The 23,147-nt window shown below is 33.4% G+C and overlaps 1 protein-coding gene across 1 annotated transcript in view; it reads left to right on the top strand.

The window, feature by feature from the left end:
- Window positions 1–11,968: 11,968 nt before the first annotated feature.
- The window catches only part of LOC128549514 (uncharacterized), a 103,477-nt gene continuing 92,298 nt past the window's right edge, over window positions 11,969–23,147 (top strand). Inside the window, exons 1-4 of the mRNA XM_053526287.1 lie at window positions 11,969–12,088; window positions 13,436–13,649; window positions 14,355–14,484; window positions 14,817–14,919. Of these exons, the coding sequence (XP_053382262.1) occupies window positions 11,983–12,088; window positions 13,436–13,649; window positions 14,355–14,484; window positions 14,817–14,919 (553 nt within the window). The 5' untranslated portion in view covers window positions 11,969–11,982. The remainder of the gene's footprint in view (window positions 12,089–13,435; window positions 13,650–14,354; window positions 14,485–14,816; window positions 14,920–23,147) is intronic.

The raw sequence follows: 23,147 nt of genomic DNA, 5'->3' as shown, positions 1-23,147 counted from the left end.
AATCTTACAAATGTTTCATATCTCACATTTTCTTTGCTAATATCAGGCAACTGTGTAAATGTCAGAAAGGCAAAGGTCTCTTTTACAAGTAAAAATACGCATTCCATTGCCGTCAAAGAAATGATCGGGTGGTCACCTATAAAAACTATTTGCTGTTAGTACAAAATATTTAATTCATAAAAATAGTGCTGTTCTTTACATTTAATCTCACACGACTACAACGGTACACCAACTTACGTGATTGCATTCAATGATGATTGTCATTAAAAGAATGTAAAGAATTAAGGGAATAAAAGCAAATTTAAAAACTCATTGTATACCACATTTAGTAAATTCCCCACAAGTCCTTTGGCTCGACGGCGTCTGTACACGATAGGCCACCAACTGCTCCGCTACAGAATAATGACCTAATAATTATTTGCTTTGTAGATTAATTTGAACCCATGCATATATAGAAAACACTGTAATTAAAGTTATGAAAACGCATAGACCATAAATATTGCAAACACTGTTTTGAGAACGCACTTGTGTATAAAAATATTTCCGTTCCTGCCTAAAATAATGCTCGGTGGGGGCCATTCAAGACTCCACCATCAAAAGCTGGTAAGTCGCATTTGTCTGTGCGACATTAAACAAAACACATCCGTGTGGTGTATGGATGTTTAATGAAATTCTTATTGTAATAACCAGTATCAAATATCACACAAACTTAGGAAACAAAAAACAACATAACAACGACAATAACAAAAAATCAGTGCAACCCTGATCCCATATAAGAAGAAGTAAAAGACAGAACTTTTTGTCATAATAGTAGGACTTTCTATTGTTCATGCTGAACCTTATTTCATACAAATCTGTTCTATTGATAAATGTAGGAATTAAACTAATGGAAAATTGTCATTAGGCTCGAAGGAAAATAAGTCGAGGTTGAGGATTAGTTATAAACCAACTTTACTTGCGTTATATATAGTAAGGAGCAATGACGGAAAGCAAGGACGAAACTAAACTGAAATTAAAATCATTATCTTAATATATAGATAAATTGAAAGCCACACTACAACGTTTCATATTATTTTTCATGAAACTCTTATCTATATAAAAATTGTCAGATCATTTATAAATAATACACAATCCAAACCTCCTAATTCTATTTCACCTTTTGTTACCTCGCATGTCTTTAGTCAATGTATTATCCGCTTTTATTTTCATAATTTACTATATAAAAGCCTTACATTATGCAAAGGTTATTGTGTTTGATATTAGTCTTATCTATGTCCACTTTGAAAGGTGAAAATAATTACAAGTGTGTAGGTGAATGAATCTAGCAAAACCAGACATACCATATAAACTGATAATAAAAAGTAATAATATTACTGCCATTATCCATTTACATAGGCAATTGTTCTCTATTGGCTTGATTTCATGTAAGTTGACAAACTAAATCCCAATACTCTCCAATATTTCTGATGAATTGTTTGAAAACGAAAACAAAATTGCAAAGGAGATGTGGTTTAAAGAGTTTTCAAATTTTATCTCTGATGGCTTTTTGACAAATTGTAACCTGAACACACTTTTTAGAAAATTACCCCATGGATTATAAGTAGTTAATGTGTCATTGCTATCGATAGTTATGTTATGAATCGGTATGATACCAAATGGGATCATTCATTATTTTAACATGATGAAGAGTAACTGATTTTGTAACTTGCATTGATTGCCCACGTGCACAGAACGTATATTTCCACAAACTATTCCAAATTTTTTGTAGCCGAAACAAGTACATCAGTTTTGTAATGCCCATGATCGCCTCCATCATACCATATTCAGAAGCGTGGTATAATATTGGTTTTATCATATGATAACATTCTAATCGCTTGCACCAAATTACATTATCACTTGACATTCTTTGAAATTTGAAAAAATTTAAAAGTCGAGAAATGCGGATAAATTTGCTGACTTACAAGAATTTTGCTAGGCGATTGGCCCATTTAAATGTTTCAATATCAAAGTGTACGTTGTTGCATTTGTAAATTTTGCTATTGTTGCTTTACTCTGTTTATTGTATAAATTTGTCTTATATAACATACACGTCATAAGTTGGTTTCTGAAATTAGAATTTCGTTCTGTAAATTAAACGAAATATTTTATCTTTGTCTTGATTTTTTTAATGTACCACCTACTCTTATCAGTGGAGACGAAATACATTGACACCTGGCATTTGTATCAATTACTGTGAAATCATTAGTAATCGTAAGGGACTAATTTTAGTGGGTTTTATGGTTGCTTAATTTCATGAAATAAAATTCCAACGAAATTAAATGATTTTATCTTATTAATTAGCATATTTAACGCATTTGTATTACACACAGTTAGCTTGGTTTTGTGAGGATCTCTGTCCATGTGATGGATATTTATCACGTTTTCGACATTTTGATAAAATAATTTGCAAGTGCAAATGCAGCAGAGCAAGATACCTAAAACACGAGACAAATATTCAAAGCTTATAGATGCGAGGGAGGCAATACAAGATGAAGAAGATATATATATATTTTATATATATATAAAATCTACTTAACGGCAAATTAGTCACATCAGACAATATATAACGGTTAGTGAGGTTGGGTGCGCACCATAGGCCGGTTTGGGCTCCCCGGTGGTGTTTTTGCCACTGGCCGTTCCAAGGCGGTGTCCCACTGTGTTCCTTTGTTTTTTCGTTTTGTCCTGATGTGTTTGCTTTGTGTGTGTGTGTGTGTGTGTTCCTTTGTTTGTTCGTTTTGTCCTATTGTGTTGACTGTGTGTGTGTGTGTGTGTGTGTGTGTGTGTGTGTGTGTGTGTGTGTGTGTGCGTGTGTGGTGCACGCGTCTGCGTGCTGTGGGTTTCGTTTTGTGGGGTTGGGGGGGAGCTGCGTTTTTGGTGCGTGGCATTCCCTGTTTGATATTTGTCTTTGTTTTTACCGCAAACGCAACCAAATCTCTAATTAACTCTCTTGTTACATCACGTTTGGATTATTGTATCTCTTTATATGGGATTCCAAAACAGTCAATAAACAAACTACAATATGTCAAAAAATACGGCAGCTAGAATCGTAACCAGAACATCCAGATACGACATATAACACCTGTGCTGCGTGAACTCCATTGGCTTCCTGTGCAGTGTAGGGTAGAATAAAAAATTCTAACACATACATATAAGGCACTCGAAGATCAATCACCAGCTTAGAAATATATACGCCATCCAGAAATTTAAGATCGCAGAATAATAATAAAACTAGTAGTGCCCAAATGTCGGACAGTGCGATTTGGTGACAGGAGATTTCAGACAGCAGCTGCGAGGTTATGGAATGCCCTCCCATCTGGCATAAGAGACAAAGTTCCAAAAAAGCGCTAAAGACGCATTATTTCATACAATTCTTATGGAACTAATCTCACTAATTACCTGGTAGAATAATGTAGATACTTTGCCGGCCAATCAATACCTCTAATCAAGAACTCTAGTGTGACAGAATAATATAGACAGTGGTGTTTCTGTGGGATGTATCGTGGATGTTCTCCGGACCGTTTAGGTGGGCACTGACCCAATCATACGGGACGGTGTGCATGCTGCGATGCATTTCACAGGCATCATACTGGTTAATTCTGTCTGTTCAAAATGTAAGATATCTTCTGTTCTAATCTGCTCTAACCTGTGTCTCTGATAGGTCAATTAATTTTTACGCTATTGTATTTTGTTTCATGTTTTGATCTGCTTACCTTTAATTCAAAACGCTATGTATCTTATTACCGTAATGTAATTTTAAATTCATTCTATAATAGTTCAATAACCATTTTTATTGAACATTATATAGATACTTTTATGTAAAGCACTTTTGAACGTATTTTTTTTTATGAAAAGAGTGCTATATAAATGTGGTATATAATAATAATAAGAATAATAATAATAATATGTAACAGACCGCAAAAAAACATGTTTCCCTATACAAAAAGAACAAAACACGCAAGGTTCTAAAAGCCCACTCAGTTTGATAGCTCAGCCAACAAATATGCTGGATCCTGTTAACGTGATTACTTATTTTTATGTGGTATTTGCATAAATCCGGGTTCACATAAATGGGAAAAGCAGGTGACGTCCTGTCATAACAAAGTAATGTTGATACATCCGGTTTTAAAGCCAGCTTTAAACAAACTGAAACTTAAAAGCATTAGATCCATGAATTATATACCAATATCAATACCAAAATATTTTATTACATAAAACATCACAATATTTATAGTAATGCTATAGAATAGAAATAGAATTTTAATGTTCTTTCTCATATCATTACTGCATACATTCAGTGTTTGTTACAATTCGAAAATTTGCGGCGTTTAAAGTAGATAGAAAAAAACGGAGTATCACAGATCATTTTAACGGTTGGCTATACACCAACCTCCTCGGATAATTTAATAGGTCTGACCTATTTTCCTTAACTTTACCCTATACAGCTGCAAAATCAAACCAATTGGCGCCGATGTAAAAGAAAGTTAGATCAAAATAAAATATGTTTTCAGTTTGTTACCTGGCGGAAAACCGAAAGTTACTGTATTTACACTGTCTTGCCTAACTAGTTGACAATAGAGCAAATCTGAAGTTGGCATACCCCAAACACGTTTAAAAACATGCTCCCGTCGTCCCCCTCCAACTTCCCTTACAAAGGTTACTTTCCGTATTAAGACGATGCCTCTAGTTTCAGTTTGATTTTTGTCCGTTTTGTTTTATATATTATGTATATTGTCTTGTAATGTGATAATGTTTCAACCTTCAATCCAATTTTTGCTCTCCTCCTACCTTTTACTAATGCAACCCCTTTTTAACCCATCCCTATTTTTAATATATTTCATTACATATAATTAGAATTTACTTGTTGATGGATATTTGAAGCAACCTTCCACTAGCCTACCTTACGATGTGATGTGCGGCTCCAGCTGTGACTACTCTGAACATTGATTTCAAAGAGGCTACGCTAACGTTTAAATAGTTTACAACTAAAAGATAGTATTTAGTACGACACAACCAAAATTACAGATACATGTATCAAAATTTAATCTTTTGACTCATTAACTAATGAGCTATTGTTTAGTGGGTATTTTCTACGAACATAAGTCAGTTTTCCAACATCAATCGTATTTAAATTTAAAATCTTTGTCAGTGAAATCATTCACTAAGAGTACCGACTGAAATTCTAAATGGTAATACTTTCAATCAGTCAAATTGACCTCGAATTTACGATACCATAATACCATACACTAAAATATATATTCAATCATTGCTTTTAACTAACTTAAGATGTGTACGAGAATATATGTCACTTCATCATGTAAGATTTAATATATATGTTGTAATTTGAAACAAAAAACAACAAAAAATGTATGTTAACGCTGAGTGCCTGCACCGGGTGTTTTTTATGCGGCCACTGTTCTGGTAGTTAAATAAACCTTTGGTAGCATAGAATGCAACCAACGAAATAAATAACAGACAAGGTTAGATAAAAGTGCTGATGGAAGATTATGAAACATAACAGAGTTTCGGTAACGCCGGTGCAAAGATGGCGTACATGTAAGAGTTGTTAAAAATACCATTTCCTCTCATGAATTCAATATTAAACCGAGTCTTATAAATGTTATAATCCTTATGCAAGGACACCATTTTGAACCATTAAGACTCTCCCTATGGCTTAGTGACTTTTTCTTGGACGCTATCGTAATAACAGATTCGTGTATATGACTGGACCCCTCCCAGGACCCGAAGTTATCCAAGTTTAGTTTAGATTTAGATATAAATGATTATAAATAATGACAGCATTAAACATGGGATTTGAACCTCTATATGCAGCCCGTCTGGTCGTACCATATAAGGCTTTAGCACCGGAATTTAGCAATAGGAGTAAGATAGGCTCAGGGAGGAAGTGTGCCTTTATGGCTTTTCGTTTCTTGATTTTGTGTATTCAATTTTCCCTGACCACTACCATCCATAAATTCATTCATTGGTGTAAATTTTACATTCTTCCCATTCATGAGTTCTCAGACATTGTAAGTTCCATGAAAAGTTATCATTATATCTGACTTTATAAAACTATTTTCACACATTTTCATTCGACTGGCATTGCTTTCGTCTTATTCTCTATTATGTTTTTAGTTGTGTTTAATTCGTATGACAATTATGAGCACATTTTTTTATTGTCTTTTGTTGTTGTTGTTGTTGTTGAAGTTTCACATTTAATATGATGTGTTGTTATGTTTTCTTTCTTCTATCTCTGTTATTACACGTGTTTAATTTCATGCAGACATATTAACAATAATCTCAAACGTTAGTTTAACCAATTGTTAAAACTTCGAACAACTGGCTCCAGCTCAGCAAAATATCAGCTGTACAGAATGTCATTATCTAGTGTAAATCTAAGTTTCATACTTTTAACATTGGTGAATACGGAGCCTGACTTTGAAATGAATAGTTATTTACAAGAAATTGGTACATATACCAACAGTTGATACGACTAGAACACCAGATATTAACATGTAATGTTTTCGTCTCTTTGCATACCGAAATTTTCTAAATCCTCTTATTTTATGACTAATCGCCTTTTGCAACCTAACATTTGAGTTCGTTGGAATGAATACACATGGTTTGGCATATAAAAACAAAATGTCGCAACTGATCACATGCGCGTTTTTTTTTTATTGTTTTCTTTTTTATTAGTGAAGCGAACAGGAACAAGCTGCTATTTAAGGACGTAAGTTGCCAACGTACAGGATCTTAGTATACTATAAAAGAACGATCGTGGCTTCACAAAGCCGTCACCAGCTGAAATCTTAGACCAGCACATTGTGTTCAGGTGGAAATAAAGGTGAGTAAGTAAAACTCATTTGTACTTTAAAACATCGATTATATATTTATATTTACTACCATTTATTTCTATGATACTTCACAGGCATGTTAAAAAATAAACGAATTGATTATATTTAAGCATATCATGAAAAATGAATATCAGAAATTGAAAATAAATAAAGTAAATTTACTCCTGTGACTTGATATATCTAAGGATAGCTTTTGATTTTGCCACGATAGTTAAAATTAAAAACTTTCTCCACCTTTTTTTTTTTTAGATAAACGCTAATTGGATGAAAATATGGATTTTTGTGACTTTTTAAAAATCGGATCAGGTAATAAAATGGAGATTTGCGCCAATACATGGCGTTATTTTCTCCACATTTTGAAACTTGAATAGAACTACCATGGTATTGTTCTTACGGTGTGGTAAAAAAGTAAAAATAAAAAAGAATTCGGCGAAAAATCGAGTGTTTCGTTAGATTTGTTACTATAGTTTGTAAAAGGAACAAAATGATCGTAGAATCATTATTTATAACTTGAGTATAATAATTGACCTTCTAACAAGAATTTCAAATAATTCGTGAATAAAGTATCCAAACCGAATCATAAACATACATTGAAACTTCATTACAGCCAATCATCTCATAGATACACTGAAACTCTCCAGAATGCGCAGAACTTACGTAGCTCTAAATAACTACTTTTTAGGTTTAGATTTAAATCTAAATATTGTAAGAATGTTGAATTATTTGTAACTCATACTAAACAAAAGTTTCATTATGACGAAATGCCTATTCGCATATCAACTAAATGCTTGCTAGAAATATGAAAGTCACAAAATGACACAAAATTAGCTGATAATTTGCTAAATGTGCTGATTAAATCAGTGAATATTCCTCTACTGTATTCTTTGTTGTCTATTATTTGTTTGAAGTTCGAAACAGCCTGTACTCGTGCTTTGTTGTCTATGGTTTGTTTGAAGTTCGAACCAGTCTATACTCGTGCTTTTTGTCTATTATAAGTGTGAGGTTTTTATGTCCTGAACGCGTTTACACCTCCAGTTTCCTTTATATAGGTTACTGACCGTTCCAAGGCAGCGCGTTTTCAACTTGTTTTTTTTTTGTCAGTTTTGATGTTACATATATTGTCTTGATTGTTGTAGTTTTTTATCCTCCTTCCCCATCGATCCCTTGTATTTACGTGCCTTTCTTATTTGTTTGAAGTTCAAAACAGCCTATACTCGTGCTTTGTTGTCTGTTTTTATTTAAGTTAGAAACAGCCTATACCCGTGCTTAAAAAAAACTGTTTTCCGTGTGTTTAAGCACATAGCTCTCTTTAACGTTGCTTCGATATCAGTTTCGAAAATAAATCTAAAACTTTGAATAATCGTGAAATAAAAACTAAATTATTCGTTCCGTTTTCACGCATGGATGATTATAACATTAAACATCAGAAGTTATACGTAACGCGTTTATATTTATTTTGTAATCAAATATTCACAATATATTTCGGCTGAATGTCAGTAAGTGTTGCGGTTTTGAAGTGATTCAGTGTTTGTAGTACACAAATGATAATATTACTGAGAAAGACATGAGCCATGCATTACAAGTTCAAAAGGTGTTGCTTCGTAACTGGGACTGCAGTTGATTGTATTATTAACCCAAAACACAGTTGTTGAAAGCCAGGAAATCACACTTTATTTAAAATAACACAATGCTTCTACGACAGCAAACGTGTAGCAGGACATGTTATACAGAATGTTATCTATCACAAAATGGTTTAAAATTATCAAGTGTGAACACCTCCAAACATGTTTAGATTTTGTAATGAAATATGATTTAAAGCCATTTTTCTGCAATGTTTAGCCATAATATTAGCACTATTTCATTCTTAGTCGGATCGACCGTGGCCTTAAAGTGAATTCTTATACTTTTCTATGCACATCTTTCTGCGCAGCCGACACTATCAGTGGAAAATTGAAGTTAAGTAAACATTTGTTGAAACATGTGACAGACAATCTTAAATATGAGGAATCGTGAATAAAATAACATGTTTTAATACGTTTTATCAGTAATCAAATGTTGATACTGGTTTATGTTGTACTGACATGTATCATGCTGACATGTATCATGCTACTTGCCATTTGTGGCTGTGTTTTGACAGCGCATTTTAGTACAAAGACAGTACTGTTCATATAATGTTAGATAATTAACTTTGTATTGATAAGACAATATCTCCTTTCAGATCATATTCAGTTATAGAAAGGAGTAAGAATTTTTAAAACTTTTTTTAACTTCTAGCAGATATAAACAATTTGGTCAGGTTCGCTCCATTTTTCGTCCGAACAGGTGTTTGTTCAAGCGGTCTTAACATACATTTTAGCCTGGTGACCCATACATTTTTGTCCATTTTGAAGTTCACATAAAATTATCTATACACAAGGAAAACAGGAAGAACATCTATATGAAACAGTTTTTTTTTTTTCAAAATTCAAAAAATATTCTTTACTATGAATATTTTTCATTAAAACAAAGTTCACAAAAGTGAATATGAAACAATAATTATTTTTTTCATTTTCACCCATTATTGTAATGATATAGTATTACAAATATGACTATGGTATCAAATAAGTATATACTAAAATCTGTAAAAAAGAATAAATCTTATTGTGCTGTCTTGATGCATATTTTGAAAGTTATGAAAATCTTGAAAAAACGCTAGCAGTTTCAGCAACAGTGGGTGTTTGCAAAACAATTTTTCACAAAAACAAGCCTGGTGACCCTTTTGTTTATTGTTTTCAGCACAAATTTCCTTTCATATATGTGAATTTGAAAAAAAATCTATAAAAGGGAAAAAAATTTCTGTAGAACTCTCTTTAAAATCCCTTATAAAGGACCAATATTGACCAAAGCTATGTTGGGCATGATACAAAAATGAATTATGTCGTTTAAGGATTAAATGCTACTTTTCGTGCGTGTATACGAGTATAAACTACATTGGGCTTTCTTGTAAATCATCCAAGAATGGTCGTCTTGCACACCCATGAACCGCGCTAGTGAGTCTTGAAGGATTTCCAATAAGGCCTAATGTGGTTTGTACCCGTATAAATTCCACAACAATATCATTAAATTTCTTATATTTATATTTTTTAAAGTATCTTTATTTACAGTACCTTGCTATAAAAATAAGGGGTTTTTTCTTTCCATGGTGCCACAAAATCTAAAATAGATGTCAGGATATCATTTTTTTCAACTTTCTTAATAGAGCAACCAAAAAAAAACTCCTAAACTTTTAGTTGTTATTCACCCTCCGAGGAAAATACAGTTCCTGGTTTTCATTTAAAATATATTTAAATCCCAGTGTTGTCGATTTTTTTTATCTTTATTGTGAGAAAAGTAAGTTATAACTGTAATTTACTGTTCTTTTAAAAATTTCGTGTCCAATTTTGAACTTTATTCTTTGAAAAAATAAAAACGCTTTTTTATGGTTTTTTTTCTTTTTGTAAATGACGCACAATCACTCAGAAAGGACGGTCCTTGATTGTTTATACGAAAATCAACGCTTTTTTCTTTCCACACAAAACATATAGTGTATGTAAATACTAGAGGTGATAATAAGTAAAACACATAAACGACAATAAATATCCGATCGGCCAGTGGTTTAAATTATGCAAAACAGTGCTGATCAACTGATTTCATAGCTATTTGAAAAGAACTTTATATTGCTTATTAGTGCATGTTATATAGCAAATGAACAATAAAGTTGCACTTATGAAAGATATGTATGTTTGACGCTAGCTTAAAACTGCCAAATACTTATATTTCATTTAGATGTATTTTAAAGATAAAATGCTATTCTTCTTTCCAAATTCATAATAACGCAGCAAAAGCTCTTATGATTATTGTACATGACTTGATTACATTGGTGCAAATATACCTTAGATACAATGTAGACCCTATTTATGTTTATTTGTATCGCTTGATATAAATCTGATATTTTGTCACTGATGTTAGAGCCTTTCCCAGAGGAAACTTATTTTATATACACTATGTGTTATCTATCTCGAAAATAGGGTAAGTGCGATGTTTGCATGCCCTGAATGCGTTTACACCCCCAGTTTCCATTATATAGGTTACTGACCGTTCCAAAGCGGTGCCCCTGTTTTCAACCTGTTTTTTTTTGTCCATTGCATATTTAATGTTACGTATGTTGTCTTATTTGTTGTAGGGATTTCTTTTCTCCTACTCCATCGATCTCTTGCATTTCTCTAATTACTGATAGCGTGGTTAGGTGCCCACAATATTTTTAGGCACGGGCTATCTCTGGGCAGTGCCCCTACTGTGTTTCCTGCATGTCTCTCTCTCTCTCTCTCTCTCTCTCTAACTTTGAAGTAGGTCAATTCAATTACATTGTATGTGTTATGTGTATGTGTCCTATGAAAGGACGTTTTATCACATAGGTATTGGTATAGTTTATAAGTAAGACGAAAGAAATCTTCAGGAAACGATGATTTTGAAACACATATGAGCCGTGCCATGGGAAAACCAACATAGTGGGTGTGCGACCAGCATGGATCCAGACCAGCCTGCGCATCCGCGCAGTCTGGTCAAGATCCATGCTGTTCGCTAACAGTTTCTCCAATTCCAATAGGCTTTAAAAGCGAACAGCATGGAGCCTGACCAGACTGCGCGGATGCGCAGGCTGGTCTGGATCCATGCTGGTCGCACACCCACTATGTTGGTTTTCCCATGGCGCGGCTCAATTATTAAGTTATTCAGCAAACTGGATGCATATCAAACTCATTTCAATGTTAACCGTTTAAAACATTTCGCCGGAAACTATATGCGAAGGTGATCTGGCAGTAACGTTAAACAAAATATATATGAAGTATGTTCTTTAGTTAATGTTGGATTCTCACATTTTTACTGCAACATAAGAACTATTCATTTATTTATCTCGAAAAACCACTTATTTATTGATACAGCGCCTGCAACATTACAGACAGAAAATCAAAGTATTTCCTCAGCAATCATAAAATTTTCTCCCACATGCGCAGAAACATGTAATATTGTGCTTAGTTTTTATTGTTATTGCTTTCAGGATAACATACCAATATTAATGATGATTTTCCTTGAGACGAAAAGTGTTGGTGACATCAAGCTTGGAGATTTGATTCAACTTCGAAGAATGAAAGGATTGTTCGCTCATTGGGCGGTCTATGTCGGTATATCAATTATGCTGTTATATTCCATTTAGTTTGAGCTTACTACCCCTTACCCTGCTAAATTCCTGTAATGAACTTGTCCACCTTTCAATTTGGACAGTACCATTTACTGTTAAAGGGAGTGAATACAAAAAAACACTGACCTAATGTCAAACAGGGGCAGATCATGATCAGACTGCACGGATGTGCGGGCTGATCTTGATCTGCACTGGTCGCAAAGGCAGACTAAGTCGTGCCTAGCATGATAATACTTTCTGTACAACACTGTCTAGTTCGTTTTTGATGCGAAGAGATTTATATTTGTAATTATAGTCTGGCTACCTACCAGATACCCTTTTGTTTTTATTTTTTAACATCATGAATTTCTGTTTTCTCACTTTACTATCTCAGCAAAACTTCTCTTTGCTCTGATTATCTATGTTTTGAGAAGGAAACATATGCAATATTTGAATGGTTCAACGAACAAAACATAGGGTCTTAAACAAGACTACTGTAATTACGAACTGTACTGTCACTTCGAATTGTTAAAGTATTTTGCTTCAGTAGATGATAAAATCTGTAAAAAGATAATTTGGAAACATAGAACGTAACCAAGCAATATAACAGCAGACTCGGTTTGATTAAGTCTGTTCATGAGAGGTAATGAAATGTGCAACACCTCTCATGCTCCCTAGCTCTAGCTTAAGCGAAACTCTATTACACATCTATTGAACGGACTCCATGATCCCAAAGGACCAGAAGATATAGCAACGCTAAATCCAAGTACGGGGATACCTTTTAACACACGGCACTCAAAGATTACTGTTGTAATAGTAGTAATAAGATCCGAATAAAAAAAACCATTGTAAGCATAAAATGCGACCAAGAAAAATAGTTGCAGGTTTTTCGGTTTGATTAAGTCTGTTCATAAGAGGTAATGAAATGTGCAACACCTCTCATGCTCCCTAGCACCGGCTTAAGCGGAACTCTATTACACATTTTTGAATGGATTCCATGATCCCAAAGGACAAGAAATTATAACACTGAATCCAAACTCTTACTTAAAACTATTTTGTTGGCGCTCCTACTAAAATATTTTGAAGAAGGAGTTTTATATCCGCCTTTTAGAGCGTTTTTGCTTTATCCTCAGATCTAGGTTGGAAAATATATTATTAATAAACTAAGTCAAATCATGTTAAAATGATATTAAACTGAATTAAAATGTATTTGTTACAGACTGTTTCTATCGGCAGAAAATATCATTAAGATCCGGATGAAAATTATGTATGATTTTTATTCACACCAAGGTAACAAGCTGTAGATGTCTAAAATGTTGTCAATGCTTGTTCTATATATTTTTTCAATTAGGTGACGGCGATGTCATTCATCTTGCTCCGCCACCATCTAAAATGGAACTGTGTTCTGTCATAGCGTCTAGCAGTGGTGTTACTACCATCAGCGGAGAAGAAATTGACATGTGGCTTTTTGGCAGTATCAAGGTGCGTAGGGACAAGTTAACAGTCGTGGCGAAGGGATCGGCAATTGTTGTGAACAACGAGTGCGACTCTGACCCAGGGATGACGTAATAATATATATAAGCACATATTATACATATACACTTTTTTTTTAAATTTAGACTAAATATCTCTTTTTCTCGAGCAACATAACTCATGATTTAGTCCTATTATAGTTTCAATAGTATCTTAATAATTGTAATCTTATGGTGTCTGTGTGATTCTATGAGACTCTGGAGATATTTATAAAATAATACAGAGGTTGCGTGTCTGTGTACGTACATGCAATTATAAAAGTTGTGTTCTACGTCATCCAGGTAAGCGCATCAGTTAATATAAAGGTGCAGCTTCAGAAAAATCTGTGTACAAATTGAAAATGTCTATTGCTTTGGAAACACCGTCTCCTTAAAGATGCAGTGTAAGGAGTTTCTAGGTCTAGTCTCTGGAATAAGTAATTATTTCCTAAAACTTCTATCATTTCGTAAAGAAATATTTGTCAAACATAGCGTATGCACTTACATAATTCGCTTTGACTTGGCCTTTAATGTCCGTTCGTGACTAAGATTGGTTGCACTGACTTGGCCTTTAGCGTCTGTTCCTGACTATGGTTGGCTGCAATGACTTGGCCTTTAACGTCTGTTCGTGACTAAGATTTGTTGCACTGACTTGGCGTTTAGCGTCTGTTCGTGACTAAGATTGCACTGATTTGGCTTTAAAGTTCTGACGGTGAGTTTTTAACAATATTTTATACAAATCTTATTGCTTCATTTAAGCCCATTCCCAGGCGAGATAATAGTGAAGCGTGCGGAATCAAAGCTTGGAACGAATGACTATAATCTCCTCACATGGAACTGTGAACACTTTGCCACATGGTGTAGGTATGGTAAAGCAGTATGTAAACAGGTAAAAAGTCATCAGAATACAAATTTTAATTCTTTTACTTAGTGAGTCACAAAAAAAAAAACTGGGGTATATTTTCAATTGCCATTAAAAATTTTTTTCATTATATATAGCAATGCTTCTAATACAAAGTTTAATGAAAACGTTATGAAAAACCAGTATGACGTAATTGCACAACGACTTTACGTTGAACGTCATCGAAGACCGCAGTAACTGTTAGACTGAGGAAAATACTATGTAAATAGCAATGTATCTCTTCATCAAACATCTTCAATATGCCCATAAGATACCAACTTGAAACACTTGTTTACAATTTATATCTTTTCTTGACACAGCTGCCATTCGGTCAGGGCTTGTCAAACGTCGCGTACTTGGTGAAGTCACCGGGTATCGAAGTCATTCCACCTTGGACACTTCCTGACGACATTGTTGTTAAAGGTAATTTCTATTTGTTAAAGTTGATGGCATTCTGGTTAACATGCATATTACAAAAATTACAAAATGGTTATGTATAGGCATGTCATTCAAAGAAAAATAATAAATAATAATGGAAAATATATAAAGATATTAACAACAAATTAAATTCAATGTCGTGTCCTATCTAAGGAAAACGTTTTATTTCATTTTTCAGGTCTAGTTAAAATTGTATAGGTCTCCACATTTGTTTTGTATGAATAATGTTGTTTTTTAATAACGATAAATACTTTGTGCGGATAGTTTTTATAACATGAATAAATTTGCACAAATAAATGACATAAAAAACGTGTTGTTAGGAAAGTTTTTATATAGTATTGTCATAGTTGACAATTTGTTTTTTCTTTCTTTCTCACATCTAACAGAGAAAAAATATATCATAGAATATTTACTTATAACATGACCATAAGTACGGACATTCTTTTGTATTTCAAATATCCCGCGAGTAAAGTATCCAAACTGAATCGTAAACATATATTGAAACTTCTTTAAAACCACTCACACTGACTAGATAGCATCAAATCGTGATACATATTAGCTTTAAATGTGGAAAATCCTCATCAGATGTATGTAACTTTACAAAATGAATTAATTAATTGTGCGTATAGAGTTACTTTCATCATAAAATATCAAGCAGTAACAGTTGACTGTTAAGAAAAGCCTTCTAAGACTTCTAGTTTTTAGTAGTACGTTTATCCTTTGATTAACTATACATGTATTTTGTACAATTTTAAACCTAAAGCATAGTACTGTTAAGGCAAATTAACTTGTTAATATCATGTTAAAAATAACTACGAATATTTTGTAATTGTTCATATATTTAGATATGAAATTTGAGTCTGGTATACCTTTAAAAAGTTTATTAAAGTTACAGCATGGCATTTAGCTCCCGTTTGCGCCAGGGCCTGAAATCTCTTGATGAAGGACAAACCCATTAAATTTACCAGCGGACCTGAACGAAGGAAAAGTTACAGCAATCACACTGGAACTTTCACCGACCCACTAATGGACTGTATAGGCTTTCGTTCTCTGTCGCTCACAGAACCCTGGAAAACCGATTTCCGTCCCCTCTGAAGATCAACGACATAGAAAATGTTGGTGCCACCACAGGGTAAAGCTGCTCCGGACTATGTTCGCAAGCCAGCAACCACGCGGTCGTCAAAAAGATGGCTGGAGATACCGCCCCAAATCGTTATCAGTAACCATGAGGCAGAAGACATCGCTGCAGTGGTTTCACTTCATTTTCAGGCTTTCTCTTGCAAAACAATTAAATAGAGAAAACGACAGAAAGAATCAACCAATGAAAGCATGCTTTATCGATTTCGCTTGCTTATTATTATAGCCGGACGTTAATTTACTTGACTGTTTCAAAAAATACAAAAAGTGTGTAAGATAGACAAGGCTGTATGAAAAGTTTATCAGGTTTAACCAGTGTTTCTCTTTGGGAGATTAGTTTATGAAAGTTAGATTTAACCAGTGTGAACGTGTAATTTGCTTAAAAGCTAAGTGTTATACAGTTACCAACCTATTCATCTTAAATGTTTCTCTTTGGAAGACATTAACATCACAAATTTTATTATTTAGACCGGTCAATGTCATTTATACCTGTAAACGATTTTTTTTTTTAAATTCTGAATGTCGTTATATCAGAACGATTTATTATAGCACTGCTTATCTTTTCTCTTTTTATATTGATATGAATCTCTTTTAATTTTCTACTTTTGCTGCAATAAAATGAATAAAACCCTGCTTTTGTCCTATTTTATATGTGCGTCACTGATAACGGTATTGATAGCAATATAATTCAACCAATACAGAAGGGCATATATTTTAATCATGTAAGCACCTAAATACTAGGTCGCTGTAGAATGCATTTAATTACCTTTATAACGGGTATTTTTCACTGCTGCTAATTTTTACTTCTTTTTACGACCAAATCAGATTCGTAAATATTGGCCTCGTATAAATTCGCCGCATAAAGTCAAGTAAACTGGTAGACCATGTGATTTCGTAAATTTTAAAATCATATAAAATAAAATCATGTGTTTTACTCCAAATCCGTAGATTTTTACACCAGTAAAAATAACCCGTTATACGGTATATAGAGACTGTCGTGTGAAAACCAGCACTATGTAAACATTCAGTTTCAAAACATGTAAGGATACTTTCTTCTAGTATCAATATGACACCATTGATGTAGTTCAACAAGGTATTTGTGGAATGTAGCAACTATCCATTCTAGTTAACGTTGTTAAATAAATTATAATATATCTGCACATTAGATAGAATTGCTTAAGTTAGGGAACGACGCGTGTTTGGTGTTCAGCCTTTTTTACCATTGGGCACTATGATTTCCTTGTTGACTGTGTCCGATGGGACAGGTGGAGGACTCAATAATAGATAGTTCTTAACACCCAATGGGACTGAAATGCTCTGGTCTGTTTCGATTGGCCCTTAATTGTGGTAATCTTGCTAATCTCCTTTCTGAAGCGGCATTGCGTGCATACTAGACTAGCTCCTATGATATATTGCAATATACAAATGTACTTTTCCTTCTTATTTAAATTTTAGTGAATAGAGCCAGTCTATATCCTATTTCCAATATAATTCTTGTAAAACTGAATTTTTTTATCTGCCTAGTGTCCAGAATAAGTGGAATACCTCGCACCCCAACCCCACCCCTCACTCCCATTCCCTCACCCGAGAAGAAATTTCTGACTGCTCAATTTGATCGAAGTGGAAAAAACATTGACTTTAGAGGTTTTCCGTTCATGTTACGTTTCGAATAATGCACCTTTGATTTCCGAAACGTATGGCAGGATAACTTTCGTTTACGGATTAAAGTTGTCTGTTTCGCGCAGTCAGTCCATCTATACTGTCTATGTACTATCTATACATAACTCAGAGCGATAGCGTTGGATTTTAGAATAGTATGTTTTTGTAAACATCCCCTTATTACAACTGTAGATGTATTGTGAGATAAATATTTCACAATATGTTATTTTGCTGGAGGAGTTTAATGAATGCTATAAATGTGTAGCATATAAAACTATTCTGCAAGGTTACCGTTATCAAAACGTGTAAAAATAGCTTTTTGTAATTCACAAAATGTTTTAAACTGTAATAATAACGTGACAAGCTATATCAATTGTAAAATGACTGAACTCTAAAGCAGCATATCACAAAACAGTCGCTTTTAAACAGTTTATTATATTTTTCAATTCCTCCATATACAAAAGGAAAATGCTTACGCTGAATTTGGAAAACATTTCCATATGGAAGGATTATAAAATATAGTTATGTGTTACATAAGCATTCTCTCATAACATCGCTGCTATAGCAGTCATTGTAGCAGAAGTTACGAAATATACAGTTTCAAAAATAGTTCCATCATAGTGTATTTCATCCGGAAGGGACTTGGACCCATCGGTGTTATATTTTCTGGTCCTTTTAGATCATGGAATACATTCATTTTTACCATGATAGAATTCCGATTAAGCCGGTGCTAGAGGGCGTTAATGGTGCTGCATATTCTATTACATTTCATGAACAGGCTCAGTCAAACCGAGTCTGCTATTATGTTGCTTGGTTGCGTTCTATGCTTTCGAAGGATCTTTCCACAGCCTTAATAATTGCTGAAAACCTGACAAAACTTGAAAACTCTTAGGTATGTGTAAGGTGGGTTTTCGAGTTTTTGACCAAAGAGCAAAAATTTCAAAGGGTGCAATGTTGCAACAAACATTTCTAAATCTATAAATTTTTTGTTATTTTTTGTTTGTTTTTTGTGTGTCTTTTTAGCTCACCTGTCACATAGTGACACATGTGAACACGATAGAGACCACATTTTGCAATTGATTCTAATCAAACTTACATAGAACTTGTAACGGTACAATATCACGGATCCTTTCGAAAACTGGCCAAATCCCATCAAGGGTTTCATAGTTATGACCCCTTAAAGGGGAAATATTTGCTATTATGGCTTGTGAACAAAATAGAGACCACATTTTGCAATTGATTATAGTCAAACTTGCTCACAACCTGTATTGGCATAATATCTCGGTTTCTTTCGAAAACTGGCCAGATACCATCTAGGATTCCATAGTTATGGCCCCTTAAAGGGCCAAAATTTGCTTTTTTAGCTTGAGAACAGGATAGAGACGACATTTTGCAATTGATTTTAATAAAACTTGCACACGACTTGTAGAGATATAATATCTCGGTTTCTTTCTCAAACTGACTAGATTCCACCATAAGTTCCAGAGCTATTGCCCCTTAAAAGGCCAAAATTTGCTATTTTGAATTTTGAAGCCATAATTAGACTTCATTCATGATTTGATTTTGATACAAACTTGCAAAATATCTTTAACAACCATAGATCTTAGATACTGATAATTCTCACAGATTAGGCAAGAAGAAATCCTCTGCAAGAAGAGACATAAAAGTGAAATTTACTTCCTTCAGGGTCAAAAGAGAATTTTTGTGCAGAAAGACATTGAAAAACAACAAAGTAAAAAATATATCTGAATGATAACCTTACAAAGACAAGAAGTGATATAGCCTATGTTTCTAGACAGATGAAGAATGGTCCTGAAATCATTGTTGATGGATCAATGGCATTTAATGGAAGTGTATATATAAAAACCTTGGAAGATGAAACTGTGAAACTTGCTTACTTGTTTGATCTAGAACAGGACAAAGAAAAGCCAGCTGACCTTGAAACCTGGAGGCAAACCCTCAAGTCACCAACCCACTGAGTGGTAAACATAAAAAAACTCCTTAATGTGAAAGTGACATGTGAATCATAATTATCAAAACTTACAACAAATCGATATAATTATACAATATAAAATATGTGGTTATAAGACAATTGATCATGATAATGATGATGGTGGTGACGATGATGGTGAAGATGGTTTTGTTATTGTTGATGATGATGTTGATGATGTTGATTAATCCCTGCTGTTGATGGTTATTAATGAGATGCTGTTGGCATGTTTATACAAGAAATATTGCATGATTGCTTCAAATAGCATTTATAAAATTGCATAAAATAATTTATTTATGTAAAATGTGTCTGATCTGTAGAAAACTGAAAATTATACAAGGTAACATTTAAACATGCTCAAAATGATTATATAACCATTACATGTATATCACTATGTATATGGTGATCTACAGCAATACTTCTTTCTATGAAAAATCAATCTACATGAGTGGATATACAAGATCACAACTGTGTCAGATTTTTGTTTTGAAGCAATCCTATTAAACATTTGTATAGATGTGCATCTCGGATACATGTTCACATATTTATAATAGAATAATATTGTTTTATACATGTTATAAAATATCCTATGTAATTTTAACTTATATGTATATTAATGTATGTAGTTCTCTATATAAACTCATTGTACATGTATATAAATATAGTCAGAACTTTGTTCTGAAACAGACTTAAAATTTAGTTAAGAAACTATGCCTTATAATAATCATGTATCCAAGCTACATGTAGATATTTCTGTTTATAACTTCAATGTACATGTATTTAAATATTCATCACAATTTTCGTCAGATACATGTATATAACTCTCTACAATATTCTTATAAAAGCATTATAACAACTTGCTTCAACAATTACACTACATAGTAGAGCTACTCTATTTTGACAATGACCTCTTATACTCTTTTTCACACTTTCTATACCAATTAACCCCAACAACATTTACATGCTAGGCAATAGGAGAGATCGTGTTTGTATACAAATCCCTTGTATTTTCTATTTTTAGAACTGATAAGACAAATATCGGGTGGGCAGACGCCGAGCGTCCATGTTTTTTTGTAAACAGTGATGTTTTTCTAACGGCTTAAACTTTCTTAAAACACAAATGATATCAATAAGTTTTTGATCAATGGAAAGGATATAAAACAAGCAATTTATTGATTACTTTTAATTATCATTTCGAAATAAAATTGATTTATTATGAATGCTTAACTTACAGTGTTTTTTCTAAAAGTTTGGAGCATCGCTACGCCGCTATTAAAATCATATGTCATTTAAAATGGTTATTCATTTTAAAAAGATATTTAAATGAGAAAGTATGAAAATCATAAGCATTTCAAAACTTTTTGAATTTTTAAAATCCATAAATGAGCGAAAAAGTTATTAAAAATTAAAAATTCCGATCCCATACATAAACGATGTGAAAACATTTGTTTTGCCAACCACCAGATAAACAGGTGTTAATGCGTGACGTCACGGCGATCTCTCCTATAGTTATGCTTAACAATCGACAGACACGTTTTTCATTAATTCATCCAAAGAAAATACTGTTGTTCTTTTAAAAATCTTTGATTCATCATAATTATCTCAAAATCAAACTATTATTATAAAGAACCACTTAAAAATTTGATTTAAATATTTAGTCATTAATTTATATGCATAATTCATGTAGCAAGTATGGAAAACAAGATCACTATTTGTAATTTAATTTACTACAATGTAAAGAAATACATTTGATTATGTTTCATTCATGCGTTCATGGTAAAATGGGTGAAATTCCGTGGGAAAACAAGTACATTACGATTTTAATTCAGATCATCTAAATTGTCTCGTACCTTCCAAATTAGCCCCCCACCTTTATCTACTGTTTTTCCGAGATAAATCAGTTTGTTTGTTTTTTGTCAAAGGTTTGGCTCCAAACCATATGCTGCCATCCACCCTCAAAATTTGTAGGGGCTGGCCTTTAACCTACACCCTTCAAACTTGGTGAAATGATTGGCCAAATGGAGTAGATAATCCCTGCTGCTTTTAAGATCAATGTGTTAACGGTTAAGGGTGCAGTAGCCGGAATGATTCCTCTCTGTTTCTTCCTTTAAAAATACAGGAAAAAACACTTTCTTCAGTCACACTTTCAGCGAGATTACTCCAGATGTTACTCAGGTGAGCGACCTAGGACCATGTGGACGACACGTTTTGTAAACAGACCTTGCAGTACCTTGTCTAATTCAGAGATATCAATATTTTGTACCATCTTATCGTGCTTCTGTTACTATGTACTGAGTTCCGGTATTCATAAAAGTCATAATCAATAGTCAGTACATGAGAGAACTACTAGCTAAGTCCGGTAAGACAACCGTAAATAAAATGCTACATAACAATATTTCAGTCTTGTTCAAGTCTTATAGAAATTAAACAAATACACCAGTTTTCGTGTAATTAAATAGTTGTAAAGTTTAAGAAGTCGTGATTGTAAATAATAATACGAACATAGTCGTTTACATGAAACATGCTAAAGATAATAATGATATGTGAATTTTGGGTGTCATTCTCCTTATATATCATCATGTCTAAGATATATGACATTGGTCTGCCTGTCTCCGTATTCATACCTCAACATATGCTGATATTGTTTTCCGACAAATTAAAATGCACTCGTATGCATCGTTTATACATGGTACATGAATTGTTTAACAAACTACAACTAACGAAAGAGCATACTCAGTAGTTTCAAAGCGACTTATATTGCCGAATAAAACGTGACTGTGAGATAGCTGAATAAATTCAGTGACCTAATACCAAGCCGACCACAACGGCTCCAAATCACTCAACAGAATCTGAAATACAGAAGCCCGAGTGTAAGATCTTTCGCACCAAGTCATATACAGAGAACTAGACAAGCATTTGGTAACAAGATTTTAAAATTTCAACATACACATATATGGAAAGTGGCACACACACTCCCACGCGCACGCACGCACGCACACACACTAAGTTTCATATTATATTATGGCCGATGAAATATGATTTTCTAATTGTTATTCACTAATTTACCAAATATGGTTATGCCCATATAAGGAAAAAATGATGATGTCACTGTGCCCAAAATGGCTGCCGTTTCATTACATAGGTTGTATTCAAATGGCTATAACTATTTTGTTTGTAGTCCCATTTTGATACTTTTTTCGTCAATGTTAATATTTTATTTAGTTCTTTCTTATACGTTATATTAAAAAACGTTGCATATTCCCCTTTAGGTTCTTCGGAGTGATGTATAAAATCAATGAAACTATATTATGCAATTTGAGATGTCTATTATACAGATGATAAAGACATTTTGTAAGCTGCTTGAAAGTTGTGTAATGTCTACAGCAGGCACTTTGCCACGCTAAGTTATTGTTAAAACTGGCAAATG

Source organism: Mercenaria mercenaria, chromosome 16 (assembly GCF_021730395.1).
Source record: "Mercenaria mercenaria strain notata chromosome 16, MADL_Memer_1, whole genome shotgun sequence".
In the NCBI taxonomy this organism is placed as follows: Eukaryota; Metazoa; Mollusca; class Bivalvia; order Venerida; family Veneridae; genus Mercenaria; species Mercenaria mercenaria.
This window is presented reverse-complemented; position numbering and strand designations above follow the sequence as displayed.